At 34.7% G+C, this 21122-nt stretch overlaps 1 protein-coding gene across 1 annotated transcript in view; it reads right to left on the reverse strand.

The window, feature by feature from the left end:
- CRB1 (crumbs cell polarity complex component 1) overlaps window positions 1-21122 on the reverse strand; it is a 266572-nt gene that overhangs the window by 139817 nt on the left and 105633 nt on the right. The window contains 2 exon segments of the mRNA XM_037812361.1: window positions 6002-6135; window positions 8369-8564. Coding sequence (XP_037668289.1) covers window positions 6002-6135; window positions 8369-8564 — 330 coding nt within the window.

Consider the following 21122-nt stretch of genomic DNA (forward strand, 5'->3'; position numbering starts at 1 on the left):
AGCAGCAATGGAATCACTTGCATCAAATTGCTCAATATTTTAAAGAAAAATTTGATTTAATAAGATTTGTTATCAAAGGGGACTTTAGGATAACCTTGACTGAATCTGCAAATTTTAACTAAGTTTCTGATTTTTCAATATTCCAATTTATTTTTTTACCAAGGGAAAAAAGGAGCTATTTTTCAAGAGAATGCTGAAAAGTCAGCATAGCCATCCCTAAAATCTTCTCTCAAAATTCAAATTAAAAATAAATGGTTACTTCCTAACACTCAGTGAAACAGAATAATAAATAATTTTGGATTTGCATGCAGTTAGATGGATCATTTTATTAGGGCCAAGAATAAAACCGATAACACACAAGTGATTTATCACTTAAAAAAATTTAGGATATTAAATAAGTTCCCCTTCCAGAACTGTTTCTTTGCTTTTGCATATATACATGTACACCTGTAAAATATATGGAGATAGATAGATTTGATGTGCATGTATTTGTGTGTTTGCTTTAACATAAATGAAATTGTACTGTATGTATCTTTCTGCAACTTGCTTTTTTTCACTTGGAGAATCTATCTATCTAAGTCATAATTTTTAACTACTTCCAAGTATTCCATAATATGAACATATCATAATTTAATCATCCCCTTATTGTTTTTATATACATTTTGCTTTTATAAACAATGTAGCAATAAATATCATTATCTATGCCTCCTTGTGTTTGTGTTTGAGAAGACTATGCCTGGAAATGGAATTTTTGAGTTATAGATTATGCACATTTTTAACTTAAAAGATTCCGGCCAATTCCTCTAAACCAGGTATACCATTTACATACTAGCAGTGGACGAGTGTGAGTTTGGCTCTAAACACTTGCCAACATTTGATATCATCAAATTTAAAAATTTTTGCCAGTTGGTTGGATGATAATATCTTGTTTTGGTTTACATTTTCCCTGTTAAATTTAACAATTTTGTATATTTCTTGACCATTTATATTTCCCTGCGAATTTTATTTCCATATTTTTCTATTAGGCTGCTTTTCTTATTAAGTTATATCTTACTTAAATGCTCTATATAATGCTATTCCCAAAATGTAAATTTATTAAAATGATATAATGCTGATGACTGGGACCTGTTAACATCAGCTGTTTTATAAGATGAATAAAGTTCTTATAGGAATACAATTCTACTTGAGATAACTGATCTTACATTCAACTAAGGGTCTTCATAATGTTACTTAACTCTGCTGAAAAATATGGTTTTAAATAAAATTTACATTTCAAAATTTTAAAATTTACAAATGAAATAATGTTATTTCTTTACTTTAAAAATAATTCAATGGCTTTCCCTTTCACATAGGTAAAATTCACACTCCTTATGGTGATCTAGGACTCCCTGCATGATCTGCACATCTGCATACCTCAACATTCCTATCTCACCCCATTCATGCCTTTACTCCTCTAAAGAGCCTAAGTGGTCTTTTCTGTTCCAGGGCTTCCGTAAGTCTGTTCCCCCTCCTAGATGGCTCTCCTTTAAGTCTTTGCTTGGCAAACTCTTACTCAGTTTTCAGATTTTGTTTTGCATTATTTTCTCAGAAAAAACTTTCCCTCATGAACCGATTTAAATAATGTCCCCTTGTTTTCTCTCATATCTGCCAATTCTTTTCTTTCATTGCCCTTATAATAATTTTAAATTCTGTATTTATTTTTATTGACTGTTGCCTCCCCTGCAGACTCTACGGTCCATGAAAGCAGGGACTATGATTCTTTTATGTACCATTCCAGTACTAAGCAATATTTGAAAAGTGGACTTCAATCAATGATTGGAAGAGAATCAAATAGTACTAATCAATGATTGGAAATAATAACAGCAATTTAGATTCTAATCCAAGTTTAGCCAATATACCAGAAAATTGATATTAATAAGCAAATAATGAGTATATATTGTGATTTCTCATTTTTATTAAAATAAAATGGGATCACATATCAAACCATAGCCACAACATAAATTCTGCCTCTCAACAGTTTAATATATTTGTTACATATGACCCTTAGGGTCTTGCTCAGCCATCTGAAGAAGAAACTTATACTCAAAGAAGGAAACTAAAATCACATGTCAGATCAAGACCCCACAGTCTTTTGTAGTGACCCCTGGAAGAACCCTCGAGTCTATTAAACCGAATGTCTACTTTTAAAATATTTTTATTTCTTACAGGGGGAAATAAAAATATTTATTAAATAACGGCTTGCACAACAAGTTTTTATAAACTTGTGTTTGTTGTGCAGTAGTGGAATCACTGAAGATTCTTGGACTATTTTCATCTTTGTTCCCATTCGAAGTCTCAAGACTCAAAACATAGGCTAGGTTAGGAAGTAATTTAGAATCTTCATAAATCCTTTCTTGCTTTTCTGGCTCATGCATTATCTCATTCACATTGTGAACATTAGGAAGGTTCTGATTTACAGTCTTGCCAGTCCTGTCCCTACCACCAGGGCCTTGTGGGGATTTTATTTGCTTCTCCCTTTAACCACATATATAAATAGACTCCTTCACTCAGGGTTATATTCAATAGTTTTAACAAGTTTTTCTATAAAACTCTGTACAAAGAAACAATATGATACTGGATGATGTCCCTAGGGCTCTTATATTACATATACACATACATACATACATACATACATATTTGGGTAACAGGAAAAATTTTAATATAGACATTGAAGGTGACTGATACTTCTTGTAATTGATTACTTTTGAAATGAGGACCTGAAGGTGATTATGGCAGTGGATTCTTGCCATTGCCATCAGTGGCAGGTTTCATCATCTGAAGAAGTGGTTCCTTTTCTTAGACACAGAGTAGTTTATAAGATTAAATCTTTTCTCTATATACAACAATGAGAAAAGGATAGAAAGATATTCTGAATTTCCTACCTATGGAAAATCACCATATCCAGAGGCCCAAGACAGAAACCCCAAAGGAGAAGTGCCTAAAATCATGCCTCTCTCTTAATGTCCACATCATTTGCACCTCCTCATTGAATCCTCTCTCCTCCTCTACTATAGTTGCCTGTGTTCTGGCAAACAGTCTCATCTCTTGTTTAAACTACTGACTTTGGTTTTATTTCTCTCAATCATTTCCCACAGAGCTACCAGAGAGCTCTTTCAAAATAAATAGATCTGATTATGTCACTTCCCTCTCCCATAGTTTGTAAGAAAAACAAGTATTTTTGTGATCTTGGCTTCATTTTCCTTTCCTAGCCTCATCTTTCTATAAGCAGCCCTAACATGGTCCAGAATTTTTTAACCATTACTCTAATTTCCACAATTGGATGTGCTCTTTTCTTATTATGCTGGTCTCCTTTCTTCCTTCTTTCCTTTTTCTCTTTCCTCTGTTCTTTCCTTAAATAAGTAATGGGTTACAATGCTCTAGCCTTAGGACATAAAATGATCTAGTTAACATTCATTGAATACTTACCATGGACAAAGGTGAGCTAGGAACTCCATATACTACTGGATTTATCTCCAAAGCAACTCTATGAGGTGGGTAATATTATCATCTATGCTTTATAGATGAGGAAATAGAGGCTCAGAACAGTTAAGCGGCTTGTGTAAAGTCAAAGCTAGTGAGTACATTTCTGGTATATGCCTAGCCATCTTTCAAATTGTCCAGAATGATGCCTCTTCTATCAAGCTGCCCCTGTACTTTTTCTCCTTTATTAGGCTTTTCAGAATGAATGAACAGGTGGAACTTAACCGATTTTTCTTCTTACCTACCTGACTCCATTACAAACCCCTTAGAGAGAAGTAACCATCTCCCATACACAATTACTACTTCCTGGTATTGAATTTGGTATATAATAAAAGTTGCCCTTTTTTGAATGCCTAATATGTACCAAGCTCTCCTTTTATAACTTTAACAAGTAAAGTGCATTTATCCCTCCTTTCTCATGAGGGGCTTAAGGTCTGAAAGGTAAGTTGCCCACTTCACTTAGTTAATAAGTAGACCATCCTATTCTCGAAATGTCCACTATGTCTTCTGCCTCTGGACCAGGGCCCTTCGTCAGTGTTCGCCAATGTAGAGAATGTGGAATAACTCATTCCGGAAAAATTTTGGGATTCAAGTAAAGTTGATAACCAAAGCATAGCAACTCTGTCCATTCTTTGGAAGTTGGAGTATACTTGACAAATATAGATTTCTGAGTCATACAAGAATTCCAGATCTCCTTTTATACTAGTACTTTTCTCACCTACAAAATATATTTAACCAGAGACATTTAAAGTCACTTAGCAATAGAAAGTCTTTCTATTAGAAGCAACAACAAAATTGACTCCAATCTCCATGTTTCCTCTCCAATCACAGAATTATCCTTTCCTTGGTCAATAAAAAAGAACAGGTTTCCTTTGTGAGAGTGCCTACATGTTCCTTTCACATGAGTTCTCAATAAATTTTCTACCTGCTTACTCTAAAAAATAATGAAAAGATAAACAAAAAAATTAAAAAAATGAGTGGGGAAAAGGGAGATAGATGATCAGCAAGCTTATATAATGAAAACTTAAATAATCATAAATTCATGATTTGGCTTTATTCACAATTGCCAAAAGATGGAGGCATCCCAAGTGACTGTCAACCTTTGAATGGATAAACAAAATGTAGTATATGCATTCAATGGAATATTATTCAGCCTTAAAAAGGAATGAAGTCTCATTACATGTGACAACATAGATGAAACTTGAAGATATCTGCTGAGTGAAATAAACAAGACACAAAAGGACAAATGTTGTATGATCTCACTGATATGTAATAATTAGAATAAGCAAACTGATGGAGTCAGAATCTGGAATATAGGTTACCAGGGGATTGGGTGGGGATAGGGAATAGGGAGTTAAGGCTTGAAATGTACAGAGCTCCTATTTGGAACAATGGAAATATTTTGGTAATGGATGGTGGTGATGGTTGCACAACATCGTGAATGTAATTAACAGCACTGAAATATATATTTGAATGTGGCTAAAAGAGGAAATGTTAAGTTTTATATTGTAATAGAATAAAACTTTTTAAAAATATTCATGAAAGTGCAGTATACAAACAGTGAACCCTAAGGTAAACCATAGACTATTGTTAATAGTACAATTATAAGAATGTGCTTTCATCAATTGTCACAACTGTACCACACCAATGCAAGGTGTTAATAATGGGGTGGTATATGGTAATACTATATTTTATGCATGATTGATCTGTTAAACCCACAACTTCTCTGACAAAAAAATAAAGGAGAGAAGATGCTCTGCATTTCATTTGTCAATAAAATTCTAGTGAGGGTTAAATTAAAAATATGTTGAGCAGGTTGCTTATTAAAATTACCGTCAATATTTACAGGTGTTTTGCTGACTCACTGTTTTTATACCATTTTCTACTGACTCTGGTATCACTTCCACACTCAAATCTAGAGTTCCATAAAACTTTCTTATTACCCTTTTATGTAATTTCTAGTTATGGTTCATGTAATCTTAACCTGTATTCTCCTTCACATCGTAAGTGCCTAGGAGAATACTCCTATTTCTGGAATATCATTCTCCACCCTCCATGGGTACCATCATAATCACATCAACTGACTCCATGAATTATAAGACAAGCTCCTAGGATTTTAACATTGCCTCATAGGTTTCTATATATTCCAGGTGTCTAAGAAAACATCTTAGAAGAAAAGGAAGCAGCTGCCTGTGAATTTTTCTCCATGAAGACTACACTGAATTTCATCCTTCCATTGATTTCCCCCATCTGTTTACTCTATAGTGTTTTGATCATCAAGCAGCTTGGTAATCTACCTTAGACAATGTTTAATTTAGCAGTAGGTGTGTGTGAGCACTGAAGAGTATGATTAAATTAAACTGATAACTGGAAGAAAAAGTTGATTTTAAAACTTTAACAAGAAGTTTTAGTTTCTATTTGCTACAAAAGATTTGTTTCTAGTCTAAGAAAAGAAATTGGTGTAAGGCATTTTGTCACTTACCAGGCCAGCAGTGACAAGTGTAATTGTCAGCACTGTCCTCACAGGTAGCATTATTGTGACAGGGTTTTGACCAACATAGAGGTATCAAGGTCTCACAGTGTGTCCCTGTGAATCCACTTCCCCTACAGCTATATCTGGAGAGTAAAAGGGAATTTTCAGGTCAACTCTTGGTCATATTGAGATCAAATACTTTTACTCCGTCCTCTCCACCTGTCCATCAACCCAACAGCCATGGCACAGTCTTAATCTTTACGTCAAAAGTCCTGGGGAATTACTTCTACAAGCCCAAAGGCATTATGCATTTTTATACTAATGTTTTATCATTCAAAAATATTTATCTGTTTTTTAATTTATAGTCCAGTTTGATGAAAATTTTTTGAAAACAAAGATTTTCAAATTTTCTCATTCATGTAGTACTTATATCATAGGGTTATTATAATAATTAAATGTGTATATAGAGAACACAGTATCACAAGCATAAGAAGGCACTGAATAAATTGCAACTAAATAGTACTAAGTACAATTGTTAATAATTTTGAAGGTAGCAGAGAGTATGTTATACCATTGTGGCACTCTTTTATAGACAGGGCCCAATAATAAGGTCTTTTATGAAAACATGAAATAATAAATTATTTTTCAAAACTGGAAAAGCACTCATTAAACCAAACATAGCTTATGATGTTCTCTTATTTTTGGATTACTGAAATATTTTGGCATTGCTATTTCTGATCATTCATCGATTGACAGGGATTCTCGACAGCTCCAAAATGCAAATCTGATACGGGGAAGATGTTGATTGTACTAAGGGGGGCTTTTAGTTAAGACGGGATTTCTTCAAGGTGTTAGCATTGTAAAAATGTAGGTCTACATGCCCAGCTCAGATAAAATGAGGGTCTGGGGGAAAAGGATCTGTATGAATTTGTAAAACAAGAGTTCATCATAGCTGTGTGTATACTTACTGGACACAGATATTAAGACTTCACTAAGGAATCTGAAATAGCCAAATGAAATAAGTGACTATAATTTTATATGTCTTGCTAGTTAGAAATCTTCTATTCATTAATCCACTTGTTTAATCAAAAAAACCTACTAAAAATCCACTATTTGTAAAACATTAGCAAAAAGAGCTATGTACTCAAGGGGCTTGCTGAGCCTCAATTCATGGAGTTGGAGACTTCCTTTGCATTATTCCTTTGGTCTGCAAGAATCTTTTTTCATGATTTGTTTCTAAGTTTCCCATATGCCTCATCACAAATGTGTTAAATTTTTTTTTGTGGTGGGAAAATAAAGTGAGATAATATTTGTTGGCCACGTGATTATCATCTTTCCAGAATTAAATAGGCAAATAGGTAATAAGAGAAATAAGGTAGAGAAATGACTGGTGACACATTTGAGTGAGGAGGATGAAATGTGGCAAGGTTTCAGCCATTGTCAGTTTGCACATCCACAGAAATCAAAAGTTTTGTGTAATTTCTGTCCTGACGCTTTCTGAAGACAATAAAGCATGGACAAAGGAGCCTTATTCTTTTCCTCTGGAGTTCTTGTGTGGAAACTTCCATCTGATTCTGTCTTTCTTTGTGGTTACCTGCCACTGGGGATGTAAAGTCATGCTACAGGAGCCTGATTTGGGGTAACTAAAGTCAGAGGCAAGACATGGTATGTGATTAAGAGTTATACTTTATATTTTACAAAAGAAATGTATATCTGCATTACTTTATTTAAAATCCTATTTATTATATCCATCAGATTAAGGTGTAATTTTATTGTTGTCTTTGCCTGAAATGCAAAGACTGCCTTCTGATTTGGAGCAGAATCACATGGCTATGTATCATCATTCTTCTTTTTCAAAAGTAATCACCCAACTTCCCAAACACTTGGAGATTGAAGATATAAATAATTTAATATCACTGCCTTTTCCAACACTGTTTATATAAAAATTATAAAGGATTTATTTTTCACTACTTGATTCATATGCTTGTTACTAAATAAATAAAACCTTATATTCACATTTGGAATAATCACTAGCTTCGTTTTTGAGCCTTCCCTTTCAACAACATGCTTATTTCACAGAATTGGAAAGCTGGTACATTATCAGCAAACTTGATAAAGGTGTGGTTTTACAGCAACGTAAGCAGTTCTAAACTATTACAAGACTGATCTTGAAAATCCTTACTTTTGGGACTGATGTCCCTGAAGGATGCATTTTTTGGTAAAATTTAAGCAACCTCACAAGTTTTCATGATTAAAGTATAAAGTAATCTGCAGAATTTAAGTAGAGAATGTGTGACCTCCAAACTCGCCAAAGGGTTGCAATAGTTATTGGTCAGTGGGTTCCCTCAAGCCAATCACCCAGATGTATAAACATACCTGTTGTCCCCATCCATGCACAGCCCTCCATGGAGACATGGCTGACTGGCACACTCATCAATGTTGAGTTCACAGTGATCACCAAGGAATCCGGGGGCACAGTCACAGAAATAGGCTGCCAGCGCATCCTGACAAGTTGCACCATTTAGACAGGGCTGGGACCAACAGTCATCAATTTTCAATTCACAGTTTACACCTTTTTAAAAAGTCAGCACAGAAAAAAGAAAAGTTTCAGCGAAGTGCTAATATGTTAGCTATTTGGCAATGATTTATTTACAAAGCTCTTGTCAAATGTTATGTTACCCAAAATAATTTTCCTCCTTAATTGTAATTGATATTAACTTTTTGGCATGCTTATGAGAAACTGCACAAAGCAGAGCAGCTGTTAGTTGCAAAGAATTATTGCATACAACAGCTTGTGGCTTTGTATTCTGGGGAAACAAATAAGTCATTTTTAGAACAAGGTTATTGTTAACTGTTTGTTGGTTAGAGGCCTAAAAGTAACCAGTCAATATCGTAAAAGTATTTTTCAATGTTTAGTTTGTTAGGCAGTGCACAGAGTGCTGGTTAAAAGCCTGTACACCAAAGTCAGGCTGCCTGGGTTGGCAGCTCGTCACAGCCAATTACTAGCTGTATAATATTTGGCAAATTTCTTGACCTCTCCAAATCTCAGTTTCCTCACTTGAAAAAATGGGGAAAACAATTGTAAGTATCTTATAGGATTATTATTATAATTAAATGTGTTCTAAAGTGCTAAGGCTAGCACCTGAAACACACTGTTAGCTAGATAAAAAGCGATAATTGTTCTTTCCACAAACATTTATTGTACAAATATGATGTGTAATTGTTTCCTTAGGGGCTTCTTTTGTGCAGATATTTTTAGAATTTTCATTTCTCTGTAGTTTAGTAAAATACCACTTTAAAATATAAAGCCAGTTTGTGACTTACACCTGATGTAATTAGCATTTTCATTAGAGGCACCTTCATATTAAGATAATGTTACAAGAAAAATATTTATACATATGCCCCCCAAAATAGTAGGTGAACATTATGTACTAAACAACTAAGTTTAAGATTTACAGAAGTAGTCATATTGAAATAACACACTCCCCTACTAATTCTGTCAAAATACTATCTGATCCATACTTATCAAATTTGCTTATAGGTTTTAAAAGACACAAAACAAGGACCATCCGTCTATATTTACCCATCTTTATTTCTGTGCCTATAACCCAGAATAATAAATTATATATTAAAAATGATATTGAGGGAATCTCAAATAACTTGGAAGTCAATAATCTGATTTTTTAAATTTCTTGTGCCCTTTTTTCTCAGACAGAAGGTGCAGTAGGGTATTCTAACACCATCTGCCATTTACAACTGTGACTGGATTCTACAAATACTAAACTTCACCAAAGGGATGCCAGCACATTAAAGCTGGTTGTTTTTTGAGAGGAAAAAGTACTTAAAACTAAATTTTACATCTGTAAAAAGGTAACTTGTAGAATAGCATTTGTTGCAAGGCCAGCAGCTTACTTTTTGAAGTTTGGCTATTTCTTACCCAGTCAGTCAATGAATAAAGTCATATTTGCTTTACTCTTTATCAGCAAGGTCAAGGAAAAGCACAGAGCTGGTTGACAGAAGACTTGTGTTCTTCTTGTTCTAGTTTCCTCTCTGAAATGGCTTTTCAACAATATTTCAATATCTTTGTTTCTCCCAAGTAAAATAAGATACATCTTTCCATTTTCCAAGAATATGTAAAAGACCAAAATGATAAATTCTTCTAAAAGTCCTTCATATAATTTATTTTTAACATATTTAGCACATATTTAACATTTTAACATACTTAATATACGTTAGTACTCAGTAAAATTACCTCCTCTAAAATGGCACTGATAAGTCATGACTTTAAACAGAGTGAACTATGCACCTAGGAATGTTGGATCAAGACTAATTCCCTTAGTGCTCTCTGTGGTGGAAGGAAGCCGGCACTCATTGAATCGTACCACGTTCAGGGTCAGGACAGGGTCATTTCATGTACATTCTTTATTTAATCCCCACACATTCATCTGTGAGGTACAGATGAAGAAGGTGAGGCTCAAAGAGCTTCAATGACTTGCCTGTGTCCCACAACTAGCAAATGACTGTGTTTCTGTTATTCTGGTCTCTTTCTACTCCAGTTCTTTAGTCAATCCATTTTTCCAGAAGGCTTTTGCTTGCATGACATTGGATCATGCCCTTTGGCATTGTAGTCACCTATATTTGCTGGATATTATTAATATATGAAGAAAAAACAGTGGTTTAAAACTTAACTCTTTTCTAAATTTTATCCTTCATAATTCATATAAAATCCACATATTCATCTGGGTTTCGTAACACACATTACTTCCTAATGATTAAGAAATGCTTTATGAACCTGTATTTTAAATACCACATTTCCATTTACATGTTGTGGTTCAAATACTTTGGTTTTAAAGTAATGCTGATCCACATATTAGAATGTAATTTGATAACTTATATATAATTTCACTTTCAATTCAAAGAACTATTTACTTTGGGGTGATTTTATTTGTATTACTCCTAATATTGCTTAATATCATGATTCTTATCTCAGATGTCATTGCTACTGATATAAACAAAAGTGATTTGGTCCTTGACTACATGATGCCAAAATAACTGAATGAAAATTGAAAAGTCCAGTCATCCAGATGTTTTTGTTTCTCCAGATGTTTGGCTTCATAGATGAAACATCTGGATAACTGACTAAAATTTTTATTTTTCATTTGGATATTTGCTGTCATGAGCATACAGCCATTAAATATCAGAAAAGTTCCTGAAATGGCTGAAGTTGTGGAACTGTAACCCATGACATTCTTTGACATTTGTTCTCTAACTTCTAGTGAAATTGTACTTTGAAAGTTATCACTATTATGTATATAGGTTAAAGTTCACAATGAAAAAAAATTTTTTAAATGTATAGCAGAAGGTTAAAAAAAAAAAAAAAGTTCCTAAACTGTGTGGTCCATTCTATTTGGAAACGACTTCCTTTTGTTATTAGTTTAACATGACACCATGTCATTAAAGCTAGATGTAGCAACTAAAATTAAACGCAGTTACAGTGAGTGGCTTTTTATGTGACTGATCCTCTAAGAACTGGAAAATTATTCATTGTAAAATTTTTTCACAAAAATGCACCCAGGAACCAAACAATCTGTTGGAATTAATAGTTCTGTATTAAACCATAGAAAATATGGTAGGAAAAAATAACAACCCAGATCCAAGGAACTCAGCACCAAAAGATGAATGTATAAAAGAGAGGAAAAAAGCTACTAAGTTAGAATCCAAGAAAAGTGTTATCATAGTATCAGCTTTTAAGTGTAAAAAGCCACAGTTTTTATTATGTTAAATATGATAGGAAATCAGCAACCGATATATAAAGAGTTGCAGAACAATAGTAAGGTTACAGCTAAAATCAGGTGTGATGGATTGAATTGTGTACACCAGTTTGGACATATTCTTTGTCTTGGTCCACACTGCGGTGATCTCCAATTTACAGGTAAGGTGTGGTCCATCTAATCAGGTTGCACTTTAATAGGATTATTGGAGTCCTTTTTAAGCAGAATGAAATTCAGACATACAGAGAGAAAGTCATGGGAAGAAGCCCAAGGAGAAAGGAGAAGGCATTCCCATTGTTTAAGCCAACCTACTGTATGGTATTTGTTTTAGCAGCCAGGAAACTAAAACATTAGGTAATAAATATTTGAAGTGAATCAAAAAGCTTGAAACTAGGAGAAGAGAAAGCAGATAGTGAGGCTTTCCAGGACTGGAAATTTGCAAGGTAATAAGGACAGGAAAAGAAGAAGGTTTAGAGAATGGTAACAGGCTCATGAATAAAAGGCTCTTCCATGAAGTCCAGGCTTGTTAAGGAAACAAATCAAGGTAGGAAAACCTGCATATACTTCTACTCTTCTGAGTCTATGTACATAGTGACTTTTCTGTCTGGAACACTCTTCTCCACTTGTCTGCCTGATGAAGGCATCCTTTAAGACTCATGTTAAATGTCCCATCCTCAATGAAGCCTTAACCTTCCTAATTTCCTTAGTGATTCCATCCTCTTTTGTTTCTGTGTCAGGCACAGCCTTATATTTTAGCTATTTGTTATTTGTTTATCTCCACAAACACTTTGAAGACCAGGATCCTTTCTTGTTTTTAATGGTAATAGCTGATATTCATTAAGGATTTATTTCATGTTAGGTACTGTGCTAAACATTTTATGAACATGATTTTGATTTTAGTTAGTCTTCAAAACAAATATCTATGAAGTGAGTACTATTATTTTATTGATGATGAAACCAATATTAAAAAGCTAGAAAGTGGAAGAGCCAGGATTGGATTACAGGGACTCTGAAGTAAAAGCCTGTGCTCTTAGCCATGATTCTACATCACAGCCCAATGTAGTATGTTTCTTAAGGAACACCCTCAGTATCTAGCAAAAATCTGCCCCCATGGCAGGTATTCAGCACAGCTTGCTGAATTGAACTGAATCTGTAGAGTTGTGAGCTTGGATATTGAAGTAATGGTAGGGGACAGTAAGAAGATGAATGGAAGGGAGAAGTAATCAGTGATAGGGTGAATGTCTTAGAGGTTGGTAAAAAAGGACTTACAAAGAAAAGAAAAAAGCAGTGTAAGTGATAGGCAAGAGATGAGTCCATAGTCTTATAGCAGTAGTGCGTTCAGTGAGAAAGCCAACCTTCCCTCCTGGCCCTGGGGATCAAACAGAGAGGAACACTTTAAAAGTATTATGTGGAAACTAGTTTCATCAGATAAATACCAAGTTTCAGCAATGGCCAGGGAATTAACGATGCACTGGAGAAAAATTAAAATGTTTTGTTTATCTACTTATGTTTGAAAAAAGACTATGTGTTGAGCAGTAGTTGAGCATTCTAAAAGAAATCAGGAAGCAGATTTGTCCCTGCCACATTTTGCACATAAGCTAAATAGAAATATACATTAGCAGGCTGTAACTACAGGCCCAATTACCCTTCTGAACCCAACTATATAAAGGATGCTTTCTCCAAATATCTCACAGACATCTCAAATTTACAATTCCAAATACTATCTCTTCCTCCCACCCTCTCTGACCGTCTCCACCTACACCCCTGCCAAAACTCTCCCCTTGATAAACAGTGTTTCATCCAGATCACTCAAGCCAGACCTCCAGGAGTTTATTTGTTCATTTTCATCATCTCCTTACTTATTATTTCCCACATCCAACCTCGTCATCAAGTCCTGTCATTTCTCCCTTGGAAATGGATCTGATCTCTCATCCCCATTGCTGTGACTTCAGTCAGATGCTCACCATATCTCATCTGGTCTCACTGCTACTGGCTCCTCTCTTCCAAATGACTCTTTACATTTCTGAGGGTGATCTTTATAAAATACAGATCTGATTATATCATTGTCTGCTTAAATTTTTGAAATAGTTTCTTCTTGCTTTCAAGATAAAGCACAATTTCCTTGTAACGTGGTAGAAGCTTCTCAAAGATGTGGAGTTGATTGTTGCCACCCATGATGGTATCCTTCAGCACCATCGTCTCTCACACCTCTGGGCTTCTCATGGGTGTCCCTGCCCCACTTGCTCTGCCCCACTCCTCACTCTCTACTTCTCCAGGTTAACTCCAGTTAGTTCGCCAAGATGGAGTTAAGTGTCACATGTTTCTGGAGACTATACTTCACTGCTTATATCTATCTTAGATACCACTCTACTCTACTGTCATAATTCTCTGAAATGAAAAAGTATTTGTTATTTCATACTGTAAATTATTTATTTGTTCATCTTCTCTATAAAATTGTGAGCTCTTTGAGGTCAGAGTCTTTGTCTTTTAATGTCATATATGTACCATTTAACACAGTATAGGAAACATAGAAAATGCTCAATGAATTTTGAATGAATGATCAAGTCATCTCCTAGAATAATCCACTGTCTCTCACTAAAGCAAGCTGGCATGCCAGGGCAGAGCTGCTCAATGCTTTCTTAAGCCTGGGCCCACCGACTCCTGATCAAAACCCATTAAGTCAAATAGGTGGCCTTGGCAAAAACTTAAAAGAAAACATCATTTTTGAATGATTGCATCCTGAACGTCTGGATCAGCATTTGGAGATTTTGCAACTTGAGATGCATCTTTCAGCAATTAGAGATTGGTGTTAACATTTTGTGCCATAAGATAAGGCACATTATGTGCTATCAGTATAGAGCAGGCTCTTATTCCGGATACTGTCCTCATCACTCATCACAATGGGGAGAGAGTGCACAAGGGATGAAGCATGGCACTGATAACCCACTCTGAACACTTTTCTCGTTAGCTGCAGGGACCATGTTTTGGAAATAATTGTATGCTAGCCTTAGGTTATCATCTTAAATTGCAGATTCTACCCAATGTATTTGATATCTAACTGGCCTCTATGTATAATATATTCCCTTCAATTAAGAATTATGTATGTTATTTCTCAGTTCTTTAAGGAATAAATATGACGCATCAATTACAACAGTTAGTGCAAGTCTGTGACACAAGCATCAGTGCAAAGAGGATCTGTAGCATTGGGTTTCATTATAGTTATAGATCTATGGTATGTTCTTCTCCTACATATCAGAGTTAGAATACCTTTAATATCCTAGAGCAATGAAAAGGAAGAGACTGGGTGACTTCCTGCTCTAATTCATATTGTCACACAAGCTTAATAATGTTTGTCAAGGTACGATGAGAGATTAAAGGAGGATTTTTTTTATTTTTCAGTGGAAACATCTTTGGGGTTTTAGCCAATAGGCTGTGCATTTAGACACAGCTTTTCTAAGTATACAAAAAATTTTTTAAAAAACTGATTTTTAAAAATCATTTACTCAAAGCAGACTATATAGGCTTAGGATTCTGTACCTAAAGGACTACTGAACTTCATCAATTTTAAGACTCTACTTTTCTCCTTTACATTTTAAACATCCCTGAAATCAAGGGTGTCTTAGCTTTGTGTCATATTTTAACTTGCAACAATTTTCTTTCTTAATGGCATATGAAATGAGGATGCGTTGTAAAATCAATGATGTATTAAATCTGATGAAACATGATAATTGATCATTACTTTATTTTATTTAACTAAATTATTGCATTTTCTTTATTATTTTTCATAAAATCTATCATCTTTTTGATTACTGCTAGTTTTGCTTTCACCAAGAGACAAAATGTTAATATTTTAACATTAAACATGTTTCTTGCTGATTTTCTTAATCCTTGACATATTTCTACCCTTTTCCTACTCCTTTCATCACAAGTGAAAGTTTAAGAATGTTCTTGACACTGCTGCAGCTGCCTTTTCCAGAATATCCATGGAAAGTGGAACTAGGAAGGGAAGGGGACTAGAATTATAGTAAGGGAAAGAATGGCTCTTCCTTTCAGACTGGGACAGAGAATAGGGTAAGTATTTTAACAAAGGCCTGAAGTTGGGGCATGACAAACTCCAACATAGCAACAGCAAATACCCTGAGGAACAAGAGATATGCTCATACTTCCCTGTATATAATGATGCTTTCTGGATTACGGTTGTCTGTTTGGGGAAATAATCTACCTCCTCCTGCTCTACTGTTTCTCCCAGCTCTAAAACTCATCCTTCACAACACTTCTCCCACCATTTTTCTCTAAATCTGTTTGTATGCCATTTCTTCCACTCTTCCCCCCTTCATAAATGTCAGAACAGGTACCAAGAAGACATTTGAATTTTAAAATATTATTTTCTAAAGTCAATAGGCACAACTTTCCCAATCCACTGTATATATTTTACATGCATGTGTATATTTTTTTAATTTATGAAAATAGTAAAATATATAGCAAGTTTAAGAAGTCACAGTAATCCATTTCAAAATATCTAAGATCCTATGTTTGAAAAATACACTACTTATATAAATGGTTTATATGTTGCTTAATTTTTAAAGTTTCTTGGGAAAATCACTGGAAAGTGCAATATTTGCCCCTTATGTTAAATATGTCAATATTATATATTTCACACTCCTATAGCCATGTTTTAATAATAACAAATACCTTCCTTATATTTCTCTTCAATAGGATAATTATTATTCCTGCATAACTTGGAAATGTTAAAATTTTAATTACTTCTCAAAATCTTTATGATATGCCAAGTTCAAACATTTAATTGTTGCTTAGACATGTTATCATAGTTCAGTCTAACCTTTTAAGTGGAGCAGAAAGATTATGACATTCAGTTAATCTATTCCTGAGTCTGGTTCTGATGATCTTCAAAAAAGAAAACAATACTGGTAAAAAAAAATTACTAAATATTGTTTAAACAGCAATGGTGTAGCAGCAGTGTTTGAAGATGTAAAAATTATGACAATTAGCATTTTCATAGACATAAATAGTTTATGTAAAAAGTTCACCAAAGCATTTCATTCCCACCACGACCCTGAAAGTTAGGTAATATTACCCTTCCTATGTTAGAATGAGGAGAAGGAGACTTGAATCTATTATTATTTATGCAAATACAAACCACCAGAGAACACCAAATCTCAGTCTCCTGCTTCTAAATTCCATTGTCTTTCCACTACACCTGTTCTTCATATTATTATGTATTTTTGAACTCATCCTCCCCTCACTCAGACCTGCACACACACCCAGCTGATAGCGAGGTAGGCAAAAAGTAGTACGTAGGAGAGAGAGAGTTTAAATCTACCAGCTAAACCTTAGCCAATTACCAAAACAGGTATGGTGGAAGAGACATTCATACCTTTAGAAAACATCTCTGTAGTCCTTCCCCCTTGCTATTTAGCTTGTCATTATTCATATTCATAATCATACTACATGTAACCAAACGGAAGATGAGCCATTTCTACACCCCACAAGAGATACGTTTTTGCTCTGCTTATAGGCCACTTTTTCTATGAAGCATTTCCTGACTCCAGGCAATATTACTGGCTCCTTTCTTTGTGCTTCCTCAGCACCCTGTGCATAGAGAGATTGTAATTTTTGTTTACGTGGCTGCTTCCTGAACAAACGTGAGCACTTTGTCAGGGATAAATTTTGTCTTGCTCATCTTTATGTCTCCAAGCTCTAGCACAATGTCCAGTGCCTTGCAAATATGTAATAAATATTTGCTGAGTGAGTAACATTTGTTATCTTGTGCTTTCGTTCAACAAAAATTTGTCTAAAGCCAGAAACTTCTTTTCTTCATGAAAACAATTTCAAATGGCTCTAGTGCTGAGAGTAAAAGCCTAAACATTTAATTTTATTTATATGACACCACAGAAATGATCAATTAAGAGCATAATTAAGCACATGCAGAAATACAACAATTTTCCTTTGATAGAATAAGGACACAACCCATGAAACTCAGGATTTCTCTTTTGATTATTACACATTATCTGTCTTTTGGCAAATTTGGGTCAAAAAAATTTTTTGTGGGCATACTATATAAGTAAATTTGAGCTATCTATATAAAAGTGCTCACAGAATCAATATTTTAATGTTCTTTACACTGATCTCATATATTAAATATAGTATAGCTTTGAACCATCTACTAATAATTCATAGTAAATTGATGTAAATTTATTAAATGTCTTCTATATTTGCTTTGTAGTCAGAAATATACTTTCAGCAAAAAGTTTTCAATAATAATGTAATAAAAATAATAACATATTTCTCATGAAATATGCTTATGTTTTTCCATATGGACATTTTTAGGGACTTCAAATCTACATTTAATATCTTTATTTTCCCCAAATTATTTTCCATGACCATTAAATTATCCATATAATTTGTCACAGATACCATCAAAGCAATTTAGTTGATCAAGATATATTTGGAAAAGATGAAACATCAAGTCCAGATTCAAATCTCCATAATGACTGAGATTCTCTGCAATGGCAGTGCCAGAGTTAGCTCCATTGTGCCTCTTAGGTTTGTGCATCAGAATGGAAGCGGACTTTTGGAGAAGACCCACAGAAGAGCATGAAATATAATTAAAATGAGAAGAAAAAAAGAAAAGTTTAAATGAGTAACTGTCAGGCAAATATAGATTTAATTTGTGGATATGAAAGACACTGCATGATAATACAGTTGATACAAAGTACAAAGGAAGATGGCCTTGTTGCTAGGCCTATTCTAAAGGATATACCTGACTTGAATAATCCAGACATTGCCACAGAGGGTAACAGAGAGCAGGCAGAGTAAGGTATGCTTTTATTTCCTTTGTGTGATCCATGATCCTTTTGTTTTCATTTCAATCTTAATTTTTTTTAAAAAAATGCATCATTGTTAAATTCAGGTACTTCTCTTTTACTCCTTTCCCCCTCCAAATTAAGTCCATTTACTTGGATTTTATAATCTCCATTGAACACCTGAATTCCACCAGACTCCTCTTCAGTATATCCTCAACACAACAAGCAGATGGATCTTGTTACAGTGCAAGTCAAATAATTTCAGTCCTATACTCAAAACTCTTCAGTGACTTCCCATCTCGCTCAGAGAAAGAGCCAAAGTCATTACTGTGTCCTGTAAGACCCCACACATTATGACACTAATCACTCACAGATCTTGTCTCCTTCCCCTTGCTCACTCCCCTCTAGACAACCTTCTTCCCTGGGTCTGTCTGCTGTCTCCTCTCCCCTTCCTAGAAAGACACCAGTCATATGGGATTAGGGCCCATCCTAATCTAATCATGTCTTCAAAAATCCTATTTCCAAATAAGGTCATGTTCCTTAAAAATGCCAAGTACTCTGATTCTCAGGGCCTTTGCACCTGCTGTTATTCCACTTGCAATGTTACGCCATAAGACAGACGTCTGCTTGGCTTCTTTCCTCACCACTTTAGATCTTTATTCACGTGTTGTCTTCTTGGGGGGGCTTTTCCTGGCCCTCTACCTAAAGTTCAATCTGCTATTCCCCATTTTTGTTTTACTTTTCTCTATTGCATTTATCCTCACCTAAGCTACCACAGATTTTATCTATTACTTACTTAGCTCATATATATCTATTTCTCCCATCTAGAATGTAAGGGGACTGTTTCATCCCTTTTCTTTACTATTGCCTTCAGAGAATTTAGAACAGTGCCTGGCACATTGCAGGTACCAAATATGTATGTGTTAAATAAATTGATGACTGAAGGAATTCAGCAAATACTTATTTTACCCATGTCATGTCTCTACAACTGTTACTAGCAGTAGATGTTTTTAAACACTACTTTTGTTGACTTGTTCTCTTGTTTCATGGACTTTGTGAAATGAGAATAAAGGAAATCCAGTGAAATCCACATAATGGTCTACAACAGCGGTTCCTAGAATTGTGGTCCCCAAACCCACAGCATCAGCATCAACATGTGGGAACTTGTCAGAAATGCACATTCTTTGGCCCCACCGCAGACCTATTGCACCAGAAACAACACTGTATTTTAACAAGCTTTCCAGGTGAGTTTGAAGCCCACTGAAGTGTGAAAACCATTGTTCTACATTATAAGCTCATTAAGTTGGAAATGGCAGTTGATGCTTTCAAGCATTACTTTTTTTTCATATTATATATTTCAAGTTTTCTATGGGTAAATGAGTTTTAAAATATTCTGGCCTTGATAAATGGTGAGTGGGTCTTTATCTGGTGATCTTGACACCTGCTCTTCCCTTTTATACTTACGGTCACTCTCCCAGTGCAGGTCCTAATATCTTATTCCTAGATTATTGCAGCAGCCTTTAACTGGTCTCCATGTATGAACTAGTCTTCTAACTAGTCTCCATGTGCTAATATATTTTGTTGAATATAAAATTTTTTTCATATAGTTTTGTTTCTGAAATAGAGATGCATCATACAATTGATCAGTAAATTTAATGTAGTGTTTTTCATATTTCTTAAAAGGCTATTTTATACCAAAGGTCTATTTAATAATAGAAGAAATGAGTTATTCCCCTACACTGCTTTGCTTTATTATTCATCCATCTGGCCTACACTTCCACCACTTTAAATTCATTCTGCATGCTGCCTCTAGTTTAATCTTCACACAGACTTGGGACTGGATGAAACCTCAAGTGTCAGCTACCAAAAAGATTGGTTTCATAATGTCACTTTCTTCATTGAAACCTCCAAAGGGCTCTCCCAGCTCATGCTGACTTCCTCTCTTGGAGTGACATCATCTGACGATATGAACTCTGGCCACATAGACCACGGCTATTCCTTGGGACCTCTCTGCCCTCGCTAGCCCATGGCCATAACTCACTTTAGAGCAATAAGAACTAGTACCACTTTGAGACTTTGCAACCCTATGTTGTTAGAATCGTTCCATCTACACTTACCATGTTCTCCAAACTTAACTGTGAGACTCTTGAAGGATAGAGCAATTATCATATATCTTGGGATCCCTTCAAAGTGCCAACATTATGCCTTGAGTTTGGTAGGAGCTCTATTGAAGTGGATTGATTATTACATTTCCATTCTCCAGAACCATGGGGCTTTGTTTTCCATCTTTAAAATTTCTACAATAAAATAAATGATGAAACAATAAATTTTCTTTTGAAAATTTAACCCTTTTGCTAGCTTATTTTTATTGATATATGCTGTTCTAAAAAGACAATGCATGCTTGAGATCATAGTGCTTAGTTCTATTATATTTTGTTTAGTTTGAATTGTCTAATTTCTCTTCTCCCCATACTGATACAAATGCTGATGGGTTTGTGAGTCTCAATTACGTTGTTTCTCCTAAAAAATTTTCTG

The sequence above is a fragment of the Choloepus didactylus genome, chromosome 2 (genome assembly GCF_015220235.1).
Source record: "Choloepus didactylus isolate mChoDid1 chromosome 2, mChoDid1.pri, whole genome shotgun sequence".
Classification (NCBI taxonomy): domain Eukaryota; kingdom Metazoa; phylum Chordata; class Mammalia; order Pilosa; family Megalonychidae; genus Choloepus; species Choloepus didactylus.